At 39.9% G+C, this 14,491-nt stretch overlaps 1 protein-coding gene across 1 annotated transcript in view; it reads left to right on the forward strand.

The window, feature by feature from the left end:
- The window catches only part of TTN (titin), a 501,281-nt gene that overhangs the window by 17,406 nt on the left and 469,384 nt on the right, over nucleotides 1–14,491 (forward strand). Inside the window, exons 9-16 of the mRNA XM_078776713.1 lie at nucleotides 544–780; nucleotides 881–994; nucleotides 3,936–4,175; nucleotides 9,984–10,031; nucleotides 10,407–10,665; nucleotides 12,155–12,224; nucleotides 12,693–12,887; nucleotides 13,454–13,596. Coding sequence (XP_078632839.1) covers nucleotides 544–780; nucleotides 881–994; nucleotides 3,936–4,175; nucleotides 9,984–10,031; nucleotides 10,407–10,665; nucleotides 12,155–12,224; nucleotides 12,693–12,887; nucleotides 13,454–13,596 — 1,306 coding nt within the window. The remainder of the gene's footprint in view (nucleotides 1–543; nucleotides 781–880; nucleotides 995–3,935; nucleotides 4,176–9,983; nucleotides 10,032–10,406; nucleotides 10,666–12,154; nucleotides 12,225–12,692; nucleotides 12,888–13,453; nucleotides 13,597–14,491) is intronic.

The raw sequence follows: 14,491 nt of genomic DNA on the forward strand, positions 1-14,491 counted from the left end.
CACACACCTCGATGCTATCCTTCAAATCCTGAATTTATACTGTGAGGGAATCACTTCGAGATACAAGTTGGAATAGAGAATGATTGCAAATGAGAAGAAATCAACAGAAAAGTGAAACCAAGGATAAGTAAGCAATATGAAAGTAATTCATGCAATTATTTAGCTTCACATCAACACAATCAATGATTTGTCACATTCCCCCTCGCAGAACATGCACACAGATCATATACATGTTGCACAATCACAAATAACAAAGAGAATGCATGTCAATCATTTGATAATTTTAGGATCATAAATCGTACACCCATTCAAGTTGCTCTACATCTTCTGAATGCATGCCTGCTTTCTGCAAACGATCGATGCTGCTGGTATCAAGTGCTTGGTTCAATAAATTTTAAACAAAGCTAACGTGAATATCATTAGTCGCTCAGTACATCTTTGCATTCGTCTTGAGCCTACTAACAATTTTTGGTATCTGTTTCCTACACTGCCACCTCGTGGTGATTTTTGAAGCAACATCAAACCATGTTTTCTATTACTTAGGGTGGGACACACAAGAGAGCTGAGGCTGTGGCGACAGTTGTGGCGGCTCTTGGACAAGTAATGGGTGCAGATGAGGTCTCTGCCCCTCCTCCAATGCCTGCCGTAGCTGAGCATGTGTCCACTGCTCATGCTGCAGCAACTACTGATACTGGACATGTCGAAATGGTTGTGACCCCAGCTAAAACTATCAGCATGATTGCACAAGCACAGACTAAGGCAGCTGTACAGGCCACTGAGGTTTGTTTTGTTTCAGGTAGAAAGTACCAACTACTTAGTAAAATCATTGGTATTGGAAATGACAATTCAATGTTTTTTTGCTATCCACTTAATTTCACAGGAATATAAAATGGTGCAATCAACTTTTGGGATGGAGAAAATTGCTGAAGTTAAAGGTGCTACCCATTTCGTGGTGCCGAAGATTGCTGTTCCCAAGCTGGAATTGACTGAAGAGGCAAGTAGTTTTACTTGTTCACTTCATTCGTAAGAATATGAACCCAAAAAGGAGTGATGATAAAGTAGTATCAGAGGGTAATAATATCAGAGGGTGTATTTTTACTACATTCTGTCTGTTGCACGTCTTTCTTTTCAAACACCATTTACACGGAGACTTCCACAAAAGGAAAATGCTCCAGTTAAAAAAGGAGCGAGTGATCGTCATTCCATTTAAGGTCTCTGCTATTTTCTATTTCTGCTGTTGGGCAGGGGTGTTGATTCCCTTATCCTATTTGTGGAAAGGGCTGGCAGGGTGACCGAAGGGTATACACACTCACCCCTGAGCTGTTTAGCCTGGGTCTGAATCCCAACTCAGCTAATAAACTGTTATCACGGTGTTTCACTTGCAGCATAATTTATCAGTGTGTGCTGTCCCTTAAATGGATGTTAAACTGGCTGTCCCATTTGCTAGCTTTAGGTGGTGGACGTTATAGATCCGATGGTGTCCTTTGTGAAGAGTAGGTGAGCTATTACCGGCATCATGGCGACATGCCCTAACTACTGCTGGGAAGGCAACGGCTATCCACCTAGTATAACCCTTGCCAAGAAACTGATTTGTCAGCACCGACACTCTTAACAGAGTATGGAACATCAAAATCAGAATTTGTGGAAGATTTTAATCAATAGGAATGTGCCGACCGACTGGAATGTGCCCAATTCCAATTTTCGATTGGAATGGACCTCCTAGATACATTTTTTGAATGAGACTTGGTGCAAAATAATTTCCTGAAACAAACATTTGTGAACAGTTCTTATAGTCATTTTATCAAAATTAACTCTTTGTATGATACTCCACTAAATACTCTATACAGTGCATTCAGAAAGTATTCACACCCCTTGACCTTTTCACATTTTGTTGTGCTACAGCCTGAATTCAAAATGGATTAAATTGAGATTTTTTTTGTCACTGATCTACACATAATACCCCATAATGTCAAAATGGAATTTTTATTTTTGAAATTTTTACAAAATAATTAAATATGAAAAGCTCAAATGTCTGGAGTCAATAAGTATTTAACCCCTTTGCTATGACACTCCAAATTGAGCTCAGGTGCATCTAATTTCCATTGATCATCGTTGAGATGTCTTTACAACTTGATTGGAATCCACCTGTGGCCAATTCAATTGATTGGACATCATTTAGATAGAAACCCACCTTTCTATATGAAGTCCCACAGTTGACAGTGCATGTCAGAGCAGAAACTCGACCATTAACTCAAAGGAACTGTCCGTAGAACTCTTGAGATATAATTGTGAGGAAGCATAGGTTTGGGGGAGGGCATAAAATAATTTCTAGTGTTTAAAGTTCCCAAGAGCACAGTGAGTTCCATCATTAGGAAATTGAAAGATTATGGAACTACCCAGACTCTTCCTAGAGCTGGCTGTCCAACCAAACTGATCAACCTGGAAAACCTGGAAAAAAATAATAATAACAGAGGACACACTATTATGCATCGGGACTTTGTGGCCACTCTGTACAAGCTCCTCGATGAGCCTTAAGTTAATGCTGGTATTATTATTGTTATTGTTATTATTATTATTATTATTATTATTATCAGTTCTCTTATAAGCAACTTCAATGCAGGAGGGCATTCAGGCTATCAAGTCTGCACAATGGTTGCCAACCTATTGTTGTTTGACCGTGATCTATCCTTTTTAAATGCTCAGTGTCAAGCAAGGAAGCGACACGTACCATTTTTAAGTGTTTCGTATGACTGCCAGGGTTTGGACCGTCGATGTTAGGCTTATTTATAGTGGAGCCTGAATATTTATCATTGTGATAATTACAGCGAATTAATATAAAAATTTGACATCAATCAAATCTATAAATTCTCAAAGATATTTCAGTTTAGCTGTTCTTTGAAGTTATTAAGAAGCATCTATTTATTATATATGCAAAATTATTTGGTGGGATGTGGGGGAGTCGAGGGAACTTGAGGGTGTTCGCAGTTGGGAGATGTGTTTGTGTGAATCATAATCGTTGTTATATATAATTTTCCCCGAAGATTTATCCTTGCTATAGATTGGCCTTTTTTGACAAGGTGTAATTTGGCCATACTGTTTTTGGTTTCAGTGTAACAGGATCAATTTGATGATTTTTTTGGCGTAGCTCATAGGACAAATCCATCTAGAACAGTGTTTGTTTGTCCGTATGTACTGTATGTGTGTATGTATGTCCCTCACAATCATACACCAATCATAGCTGAGGATCTGGTCACATGACAGGGGTGAAGTGATGTGATTACGTCTGTGATGTCATTACGACGGCTGACTGCACACACCGCCAATTTCATATCTCTGCCGTTCAGACCGAACATATCATTGAACCTGTCATATATCACAATCACCATGCTCTACCTTTACGTTTTTCATTCAGTGTGAAACACAAACAAACTGATTGTTAAAATGACAATCAAATATCAAAAGCAAAGGCGTTACAGGTCTTCCAACAACCCAGTACATATAGGCCTTAGGCTTCATGTCTTCATGCCTCACCTTCAGGCCACTTCGGACAAATTAACCCAGGTTTCTTAATACAGTAGTATTCTTTTCGTAATAATAATAATAACGTTAATAATAATGATATAGTAAATATAATCGTAACACTGTAATCCCTTTGTCGTGACTGCAACGTCACTGGATCGAAGCGGTGTATGATTGGTTCATGGATGACTTGAAATATATAGAATAAACCAGTGTCTCAATGCAATCTCTTCACTTCCTTGGTGATAGACAGCTTTTAGAGACTTCCAGTACTTCAAAAAAAATTAATTAATACTTGCATTATTTGCTAACTGGTATCTCCACCCAAGTCGTACTATCCTCTTCAACTAAAGTATCAAACAAGCCCGGCTACGCTGCTGTTAGACTTTTGGTCTTGTTTTTTGTTTTTGTTTTAGGCCACCAAGCTGTCTGGATCAGCAATGGCTTCCTTGCAAAAGGAGTTTGCACTCAGTACAGCACCCATCAAAGTGATTCGATCTGTTAAAGCCCCATCACCACGACCACCATCTGAGCCTCGTGGAATAACTCCTTTGGCCCCAAGTCCCGCTCCATTTTACACTTTGGCTCATGAAGAGAGGGTCATTTCTACGACAGTGTTACCTGCTCCCACTGCTACCATAAGCTTACAAGTTGAGGTAAGGTTTTCATGTTTTTGTATCGTGATACAAATACTTTAAATCATTTTGAGATGTAGAATCTGCACCTTTGTGTGTGGGTGCTTCCAATTTCTATCGTTTATTTTGCATACCATTGAAATTTAGGGGAGGAAAAAAAATCTGGCATTCACTGCATAAGATTAGATGGAATACAGATAGACTTGGGAAAATAAATTGTGTAGAACAGGACTTGAAGCATGAATAAACATCGCTTTTGACATTTTAATATTGGTAGACAGTCACATAAAAACCCGGAAGGAAAAGAGGTCTCAGTGGAGTTAGAGAATAATTTGATAAGTGTGAGAATAGGACACTTTTTCTCACGAGAGTAATGGTGGAGTTTGTTCATGTATCACATATAGAACACATTAGTAGGCATCATTGTATTTTACATTACATATTTTTTTACAAAGGCATTGGTAGACAAGACAATGGACAATTATGTGGTCAGATGGAAACAGGAAACAGACGAACTATAAATACAACAAAACAACATCATTCTAGAATGTGGGTGATTGTTAATGTATTAAAGTTGTCCAGTATATCTGGATTATACACCGCCTTTGAAGCATCACAAAGCAGGTCGCTCTACTTGCAATTCGTGTCACCTACTCCTCATCCACCAAGTTTTATCACAATCAGTTCACTGCTTTTTTAGATACCGCACTACATATCGTTTTTGGCCCTATCTCTCAATGGTGAAGAATCACTTTAAAATTTTAAAAATAAATACTCATATCTGAATCCATATCTGGATCTTAATTAAAATCTAATCAATTCGTCCTTGTCACACACCCAATCTGCCCACCAAATTTAGTCCGAATCCGTATACAACTTTTTGAGATATCCTGCTCACAGACAAACAGACAGGAGTAAAAGCATAACCTTCGATGGCAGAGATTTAAAAAACATGAACTTGGAAACGTTATAATATGAGCCTTCAACACTACAATATCAACCAAGGAGTTACATCGACAAATTTGCCTTTGTTCAACGTCCCATACCCAATTGGAACAACCTTGCTGGTGTCGTAAGAAGTGACACCTTAGAATAATTGCAGAACCAGCTGAATAAATATATTAACAGCATGATAACGGCACTTGGTAGAGCACATACCTCCGCCAAGCTGAATAGTTTACGTTTTGTATCCCACTGATAGACTGGATCTGAATCGGACCTGAACAAACATCGAATCAGCTTGTTTTTGTCACCTAACCTGCTTAACAGAAATCTGCTTAACTAAATCTGCTTAACAGAAACTTTCCTCCTTCAAGATGTCTCTGATTCCTTAATATTTCTTCCTGGTTACTCCCTCCTCCGGTATGATAGACCTGAGCCTCGTCCTGGTGGTGGGGTTGCTATCTTTATCAAAAACTCTCTTCCTCACTCTCCTTCCAAGTTCCACTGCCCTTTCTCCACCCCACACCCAGGAGTACCTCTGGCTACGGCTTCCTCTCTGCTCCCACCTTTTGTTCACATGTGTTCTGTACCGTCCTCCAAACAGTGATGACTCCATTTACATTTCGCTGTCTGACAACATGGACCAACTTCTATCCGCTCATCCCAACTCTCTCTTCCTCATATGTTACGACTTCAACTGTCATCATGCCAGCTGGCTGGGTGTGGGTTCCTCTCTCACCAGCCATGGCACCTCAGCAAAGGACTTCTGCGACTCATTGGGACTGACACTATCTATCAATTTCCCCACCCGGATCTCAGTCAATGGAGTGAACCGACTATCTTCTCTTCGAGACTTAGTTATGACAAACTTCCCTGCAAATGTCTGCTGCTCTTCTTCTGCTCCAATCGGTTCTTCTGATCATGTGCTTGTTGAAGTGGATATCTCTCTGGCCATTCTCAGAGAGCCTCCTCAGCATCGACGAGTCTGGCCTTTCACTCAGGCCGACTGGCACGGTCTTCACGCAGCCATCAATCATCTGGACTGGTCTCCCATCTCTACTGCCTCTGACATCAACTCTTCCTGGGAATTCTTCCAAAGTAAACTGCTCTCTCTCTCATGCACATATTTATCCCATCTCAACTTCAGTTGTCTTACCCTTCCTCCCATCCATGGTACACTGAAGCTTGTGGTGAGGCAGTTGCCATGAAACAACTTGCCTTTGCCTCTTGGAAGGCTAATCCAACTGAAGGCAATCTCAGTTCCTTCCACCAAGCTCGGAACAAGTGTGTGTCTACCCTCAGGAGTGCCAGGAAGCACTATCTCTCCACACTCAAGAATGAACTCTCAAACCTGTCTCGTTCCTCCAAATCCTGGTGGCATCTGGTCAAATCCGTTATTGGTGTTTGTTCCCCCTCCATCTCCTCCCTTACCTCAAATGGCTACACAGTTGACATCGCACGTGACAAAGCCGAATGCCTCAACTCTGTGTTTGGCTCAAAATCTTGTGTCCCAAACCCATCTCTCTCTGTTCCCACCTTACCCAGTTGTACCCACCTGCTCCTGGACTCTGTGTCCTCTCCTGACAAGGTGGAGAAGTTTTTGTCAAACCTCGACTCTGATTCAGCAACTGGACCAGACGGCATCACCCCACAGGTCCTAAAATCCTGCTCTGCCGCTCTTTCACACCCTCTCTTGATTCTCTTCACCCTCCCTTTTGCTCAAGGTCATCTGCCATCAGCTTGGAAATCAGCCAACATTACCGCTTTACACAAAAAATGTGCAAAAACAGATCCTTGCAACAACAGACCAATCAGCCTGCTCCCAATTATCAGCAAAGTCATGGAATCAATCATTGCTTCGGATATCAAATCCTTCCTCTTCTCCAATGGCTTGATCTCTGATCATCAATTTGGTTTCAGACCAGGTTACTCTACTCTGGACATGCTGCTTCTGCTGGCTCAACAATGGATGGAGGTCCTCAATGCAGGACAGGAAATCAGAGCTGTCTCCCTTGACATATCACGTGCCTTTGATATGGTCTGACACCCCGCTCTGTCACCAAACTCTCCTCCTATGGTATCCATGGAAATCTCCACGAATGGCTTGCAGACTTCCTCTCTGGTCGTAGGCAACGTGTGGCCCTGAATGGATTTCTCTCCTCTCCCCTGCCTGTTTTGGCTGGAGTTCCCTAAGGTAGTGTTCTGGGCCCTGTGCTATTTCTGCTCTTCATCAATGATCTCTCTGACTCTCTGGAAAATCCTCTCTATCTCTTTGCTGATGACTCCACTCTCTGCCTCATTCCTCATCCATTAGATCAGCAGTCTGCAGCCTCCTCAGTCTCTGCAGACCTGGACAAAATCACAGACTGGTCAAACATGTGGAACATGTCTTTCAATCCTGACAAATCTCATACTCTTATTATGTCTCTCCGAAAAGACCAACTGGACAACCCTCCCATCCACTTTCTCAACAATCCTCTCCAAGAAGTTCTGTCACTCAAGCTTTTGGGTCTTATTATTTGCCATGATCTTTCCTGGGAAAACCACATTTCCAAGCTGGCCTCCAAAGCCAGTTTCTGTCTGAGCATCCTCCGTTGTGCGAAGTCCTTCGTTGGCACACCTGAGCTCCTCACCACTTACAAGGCTTTCATCTGCAGCGCAATGGAATACTGCTCTCCCCTCTGCGCTGGTGCTACTGCCTCACACCCAGCCTGGCTTCACATTGTTGAAACCAAAGCTTTCAGAATCATTGGAATCTCCCACGATGAAGGTGATTGCGAGGGCCTTTCACTCACTCACCGAAGGCAGGTAGACAGTCTTTCTGTCTTCTACCGACTCCTTTCCAGCCTAGCTCCCCCAGCTCTATCTGTGCTCTGTCCCCCAAATATTCCTACAGGTCGAACAAGATCTGCCAGCAACCCTCTTCTGGTGAAATTGCCAAAATCAAGACTCTCTGCTCACCTTCACTCTTTCATTCCTCTTTACTCCCGTCTCTGGAACAAACTCCCTCACTCTCTTCAATCCCACTCCTCCCTCCAGGACTTTAAAACAGCTGTTCACCACCATATCTTATCTTCCCCCATCCAAAACCTTGATCTTTTCTACCCCCGTTAATTCACCCCAGATCCACTTTTCTGAAATAACAACTTCTTTCCTGGAAGTCCTCGCAGTGTCCATGTGTTTTATACTTCTCCCACCCCCTCCCCTTCCCACCCCATGCCTCCTCCTCCCAAGCCCTCTCCCTTCCACAGATCTCCCGATGTCCCTGCTCTCAAATGTTTTGCTTGTGTGCTTCCGCCCCTCTCTCTCCCCATCTTGTCTACCGCTCCCCTTATTATATGTTTTATGTGTCCGTTGTTTTCTTTGTTATTAATGTTAGCTCTTTCATGAGGCTCGATCTTGCGTTCAAAAAAAAAAATATCCATCTTATCTGCCTATTATTATCATATACTATCCACACCTTTTTGAGATATTAATCTGTATATCGTTTTGGGCACAATCTCTCAATGGTGAAGGATCCCTTTAAAAAAAATACTCCAGTATCTCAAACTAGATCTGGATCTTCACCAAAATCTAATCAATTTGTTCTTGTCACACACCCAACCTGTACACCAAATTTCTTCCGAATCCGTGTCCAACTTTTTGAGATATCCTGTTCACAGACAGCCAAACAGACAAGGATAAAAACATAACCTCCAACCACCTTACTGGGCCCTTAAAAAACATTCCAGAGAATATCACTACAAATGAGCTACAAGTGGAGGCTGTCAGAGGTTCAATGGGGATTCTAAAAAGCCCTTGAACGAACCTATAAGAACGAATTTTCACAATCTGGATCATGAATAATGATCCTTTACCAAAAAAGGAGGTGGAGGTTTTGAGATCTTCCACCTTCTAAAACCCTCAAATGGAGATAACAACCAACAGGAATATGGTGCCACATGCCATACTCTCAGCACCACCCTCTGTCTGGAATATATGGAATGGGCTGCATATTCTTCCCTGTGCAACACAGAGACCTGACATGGAACATGTCATTAAACATCTTTGAACATGGATCCATAGCTGTGGAAAATCTGAACTCTGCCAAATAATATGTCAGAGCTACAACAAAATATACTCCATAAACGGCAAAAACTGGATTAGGCTGTCACACACAAACAATATCATTGAGTTGTTGACTTTATGAGCTTATTCACTGTATGATGCCAAAGGACAAAGAGACTAATATATGCAAGTCTAATTTGTCTTCATTTCACACATTGGTAAAATCGTTTATTTACAATCAGGACTGTTTATTTTATCCAAGCAGAACACTGTAGGATTCAATTTTCAGTGGTGAACAAATTCTGTACCAGAGAGTCTCGAGAAAAGCATGTTACCAACTGATATCTCTTCCTTTAAAGGGAAACTAAGCCCAAATTTTCAAAAAACCATATTTACCACCTCGGATCAATTGTTTTTCTTTACACACATATAAGAAAAAAATGCACTATGAGACAGTCATTGCAACTTGGTTAACTTGCGAGTAACTTATATGGAAGAATCCATGCCTTGCCTTGTGGGTTGAATGTTTACTATGAAGACTATGTGACATTTCAAAACCAATCACAGATCCCCAAAAGCATAATAAATGTCTGCCACCACAGACATTCATGTAAAAACAATTGCTGAATTTGCATTTTCTGATTAATGGTGTATTTATTTCAGTCTTCCCTAAAATAGGAATGATAGGGGTGATAAGAGATATGAAGGGGATAGGGGATAGGGTCACTACTCTTAATTGCCTCTCCAACTTAGCTGCTTAGGTGTGCAACTGTAAAAATGCTAGTTATAGGTTTGAGTACATGAGGATTCAATGAAATTATACAAACATTTTTTCTCTAGGGTACTGTACCGAAAGAGACAGCAGTCACTCCTCCGAGCATCACATCTGTAAGTGCTGCACACCCGAGTCTTTGATCTGCAACGACCTAAGTTATCCCTCAAATCTGAATTCCGAATACCATGTAATTTTCATCATTTGAAACATTTCAATCATTCTTTTATATACCTTTCTTTGTTTTATTTTTGGATGGATGGAATTTATATGAAACTGCAGCTCTCAAATAAAAACCATTAATTAAATCAAGTTTTGTTTGCAGTTGAATGTGAAAATTAGTTTTTATTTGAATATGCACTCTTTTTGAATACAATTGCATATATGTATATCTATTATAGGGACATTTTTATTTTGACCAATCCAAAGTGGCTAATTTAATATGACATATAAACCAAGCTCTAGGAAAACATTTTAAACACTTTTTGCAGGCTTTGCGGGATGTAAAGGTCATTGAAGGACAATCTGTCTGCCTGGAATGCCATTTCACTGGTGTGCCATCACCGACTATCACATGGTATCGTGAGGAATACCGTATTGACAGCTCTGCTGATTTCCGCACGGCTGTCGAGGAGGGGGTGGCAAGTTTAACGATCCGAGAAGCATTTTTTGAAGACAGTGGCCGTTTTACCTGCACAGCCACCAACGCAGCTGGTTCTGTCTCCACGTCCTGCCAACTAATTGTTCAAGGTTAGTCATGCTTTACTCTTGGCTTTATGTGTCCCACTGTGCATTTAACAAAGATCTATCATTGCATTAAGTATTCTCTGAGATGCATTATTTCTTGTTTTCACTCATCATTCCATATGATCAGAGATGTATTTATCAATCTAATACAATTGCACATTCAGCAACTTGTTAAATTTATGTGTTTATTCATTATTTTCTTTCAACTTTTCACCATGCCTGATGCAACACTGCTGTGCAGGCAATATTGTAAACAACTTTCAACAGTTTTGGAGATGTCCTGCTAATTCAATAGATTGTTACTTCTATATTCTGCAATAAGTTTTTTTGTGTGTTTGCTCACACATTGGTCGATAAATTAGTTCTCCTGGTCTTGACAAAGGATACATTTTTAGCTCACCTGGAACGAAGTTCTGATGCGATGCGATGGCGAGTGGTCCGTCCGTCCGTAAACACTTGAAACTTCTTCACCGAAACCGTTGATGGGATTGCGACCAAACTTGGCACAAATTATATTTGTTATGTTGTGACTAAAGGTTGTTCACGGCATTTAAAAAGTCGAGGTCTAAGGGGGTCCACCAGGAGTCAAAGTGGATCCAGGTTTGACCCCCCAAAATAGGAATTAGCTTTTTCCTCTGAAACTACATATACTATTTTGATGAAACTTGACCACAACCGTCATCACTCATGATGTACTGAAGTTTGTTCATGGCACTAAGAAAATCGAAATCAAAGGGGTCTATGATGGGTTAAAGTGTGTCCAGGTTTGACCCCCCCAAAATAGGTATTTGTTTTCTTCTCTGAAACTACACACACAATTTCGATGAAACTTGACCACAACCTTAATTACCCATGTAGTACCAAAGTTTGTTGACGGCATTAACAATATCGGGCCATGAGGGGTCTACTGGGTGTTGCCCCCCAAAATAGGTATTTGCTTTCTTCTAATTAACTGCACATACAATTCCGATGAAACTTGACCACAACGTTCCATTTACCAGCCGTGATGTACCAACGTTTGTTGCCGGCATTAAAAAAATCGGGGTGTAAGGCGGTATTACAGGGGGGAGGGAATGTTGCCCCCCTTCCCCAAAGTAGGAATTTGCTCTTTTCTCTGAAACTGCATACACAATTTCAATGAAACTTCACTCCAACCTTATTCACCCGTGATGTGCCAACGTTTGTTCAAAGCATGAGAAAAATTGGGGTCTGAGGAGGTATATGGGGTGGGGGGATGGGTGGTTGGGGGGGGTTGCCCAAAATAGGTATTTTTTTTTGTTTGTTTGTTTAAAGTCTTATGATTATGTTAGTATGATTCTACATGATGCCACGTATTCTAGCAATCATTGAAATTGGTTTAAAATACATTTAGTCGGTGCAGTATACTGTTTACTCTGCCTGGTACGTGCCAGGGCTATTGCTCCTATGGTTAAAGCATACGAATATGTCTTTAAGGCATCATTTCAAAACATCCTTCATCCTTTTCTTGCAGTTTCAGAAGAGCTTGTGATGCGTGAAGCAGAGAAGGCTGTGATACACAGAGTTGTGGCAGAAGTGAAATTGTGAGTGTCAATGGTCACACAAACAAATAACAAAGAGACTTGTTTTTAAATCCATAGATAATCCAAATAAAAATTGTCATATTTTGCTGGAATGAGAATAATCACTTAAATGTGAGGAGTAACTTCACTACAGACAGAAATTAATAGCTATAAAGATGTGCATCACTGTATGGTGATTCTCAAGCACCAGTTTAACGATAAATGGCTAAAACGAATCAGACAAAGTTCAACATTTCAGTTATTAGATCACTCCAAACAGTAAATCACAGCTTTAAATGGAACTGAAATTATTCATTTCTCTAATGATTTGTGCTTGAAGAGAAGCAAAAGTGCAAAGACAATGAAAATTTGTTTGCGATTCAATAATTACTTTATGGAAATATGCATGAAATTTTTGCAATAATTTTCTTTCACAAGTTGTAAATACAGTAGAACTGAAATGAATGGCTAACTCCTTTTTTTTTACAGAGAAGGTACAGAGTCTGAGAGCAGCTTAACAGACACCGAGATGGGAGGAGAGCAAGCACCTGTCTTCTTGGAAAAACCAGAGTCTCACCTGTTGGTTGAGGGAGGCAGGGTCATTTTTGAATGTCTTGTGCGTGGAACTCCAAAACCTCACATATACTGGAAAAAAGCTGGTGTACCTCTTACGACAGGATACAGGTAAAAGTAATTTGTATTAATTTAATAACACACCTCTATTTAACGAAAGCACATTGAATTTTGAAAAGCAACATTGAATAGCATATGCGAGTACAATGAAAGTTTGATTTGCTATCATAATTTTGGAAGTTGAATAAACAGCTTAACACACCATATATTTTGTAAAATAAAATTGAATAAACCTCCATTTAGGTGCTCAAATTTAAGAGTGAGATCAACAGGTATGGCTCTAACTAACTTGTTCACCCCGTGTCCTCTTGTTGCCCTCATTCTTCTCCACATCCCTGATTTCTTATCCTTTCTTCCCTCTTTTCTGTACCTCAACTGCTGTTGGTGTGTCCACCCACCCCTCTGTCTTTCTTTTGTTATTTTTATTCTGTTACGTCCTGATCCATTCTGTATTTTAGCTCCTTTATGAGCCTTGGCACAGTATACAAAAAATAGCTCAAAAAGCTTTTTCACATTAATGGACATCTGGATCTGCAAAACATAAGCAAAATAACATTAAAAAATTACAGATTTGTCCTGTTGTTAAATTCACATTTGCTTTGCCTGTTTATTTATAGATACAAGGTGCGTTACAACAAGGAAACTGGGACCTGTATCCTCGAAATTTCTATGACATTTGCTGATGATGCCGGCGAGTATTCTTGTGTTGCACGGAACAAAGCTGGAGAAGCATCAGTTTCTGCACGATTAATGGAGGAAGGTAGTGTAAATGCATTCATCTTGTAACACGAATATTTATTCTTTCTTATCTCAATTTTCTGGGGAATCTTTTTTCTTGTGATTTTGGCATTCCGTATTTAATTTTTGTTTTATTGTGTTAAATTCGACTAAAAGATACAGAATGCAGAGCGAAACATTATTCAAGGTTTATTCACATCGATAACATGAAATTGGTTGTTTAAAAGAATCAAGGAGGTAATTATAAAAATGAATTTTCAATTTGAAGATGAAAATTTGAAAAAGATGTGAAAAATGAAAATTAAGTAAATGTGAAAAAACATGAAAATTTGAAAAGATGTAATTTGAACATAAAACTCATTTGCTGATTATAAAAAGGAATAATTGACTGTGGATTCATTTGAAAGTTTAAAATGGGTAATCACCTGTTTGTAAAATCAGATATTGGTTGATATGATCTTATAAAATAGAACATTTAAATATTTAAAAGTTGAAAAATTGAGAGCTTTGGGTTTTTTGAATGAAAACCTCAAGCTTCAATAGAGAAAAGTGAACAGAGTCGATTTTATGAAGGCTCTCTTCGTGATGGTGGAATAGAGAATACAACAAGTCAGGAGACGACGATGGTTCACGAGCGAGCGGTATTCAATGACAAAGGACGGACTGTAACCGAAACAGGCCCGGACAGGCCATGCCCGGAAATGTCAAAACGAAGGTTACTGACCTTGAAATGAGATATAAAATAATGTATAATCAGTTATGAGGTTAGTTAGCTACACAATACCGAAAATTCGGTGAAAAATGAAATGAATAAATAAATAAATAAATAAATAGATAAAAAAAAAAAAAAAAAAAAAAAAATTAAAAAATTAAAAATCGAGCTCCATGGGGCTAGACACATGACATTGGCCTAACCA

Source organism: Myxine glutinosa, chromosome 1 (genome assembly GCF_964187855.1).
Source record: "Myxine glutinosa chromosome 1, kmMyxGlut1.1, whole genome shotgun sequence".
NCBI classification, from domain to species: domain Eukaryota; kingdom Metazoa; phylum Chordata; class Myxini; order Myxiniformes; family Myxinidae; genus Myxine; species Myxine glutinosa.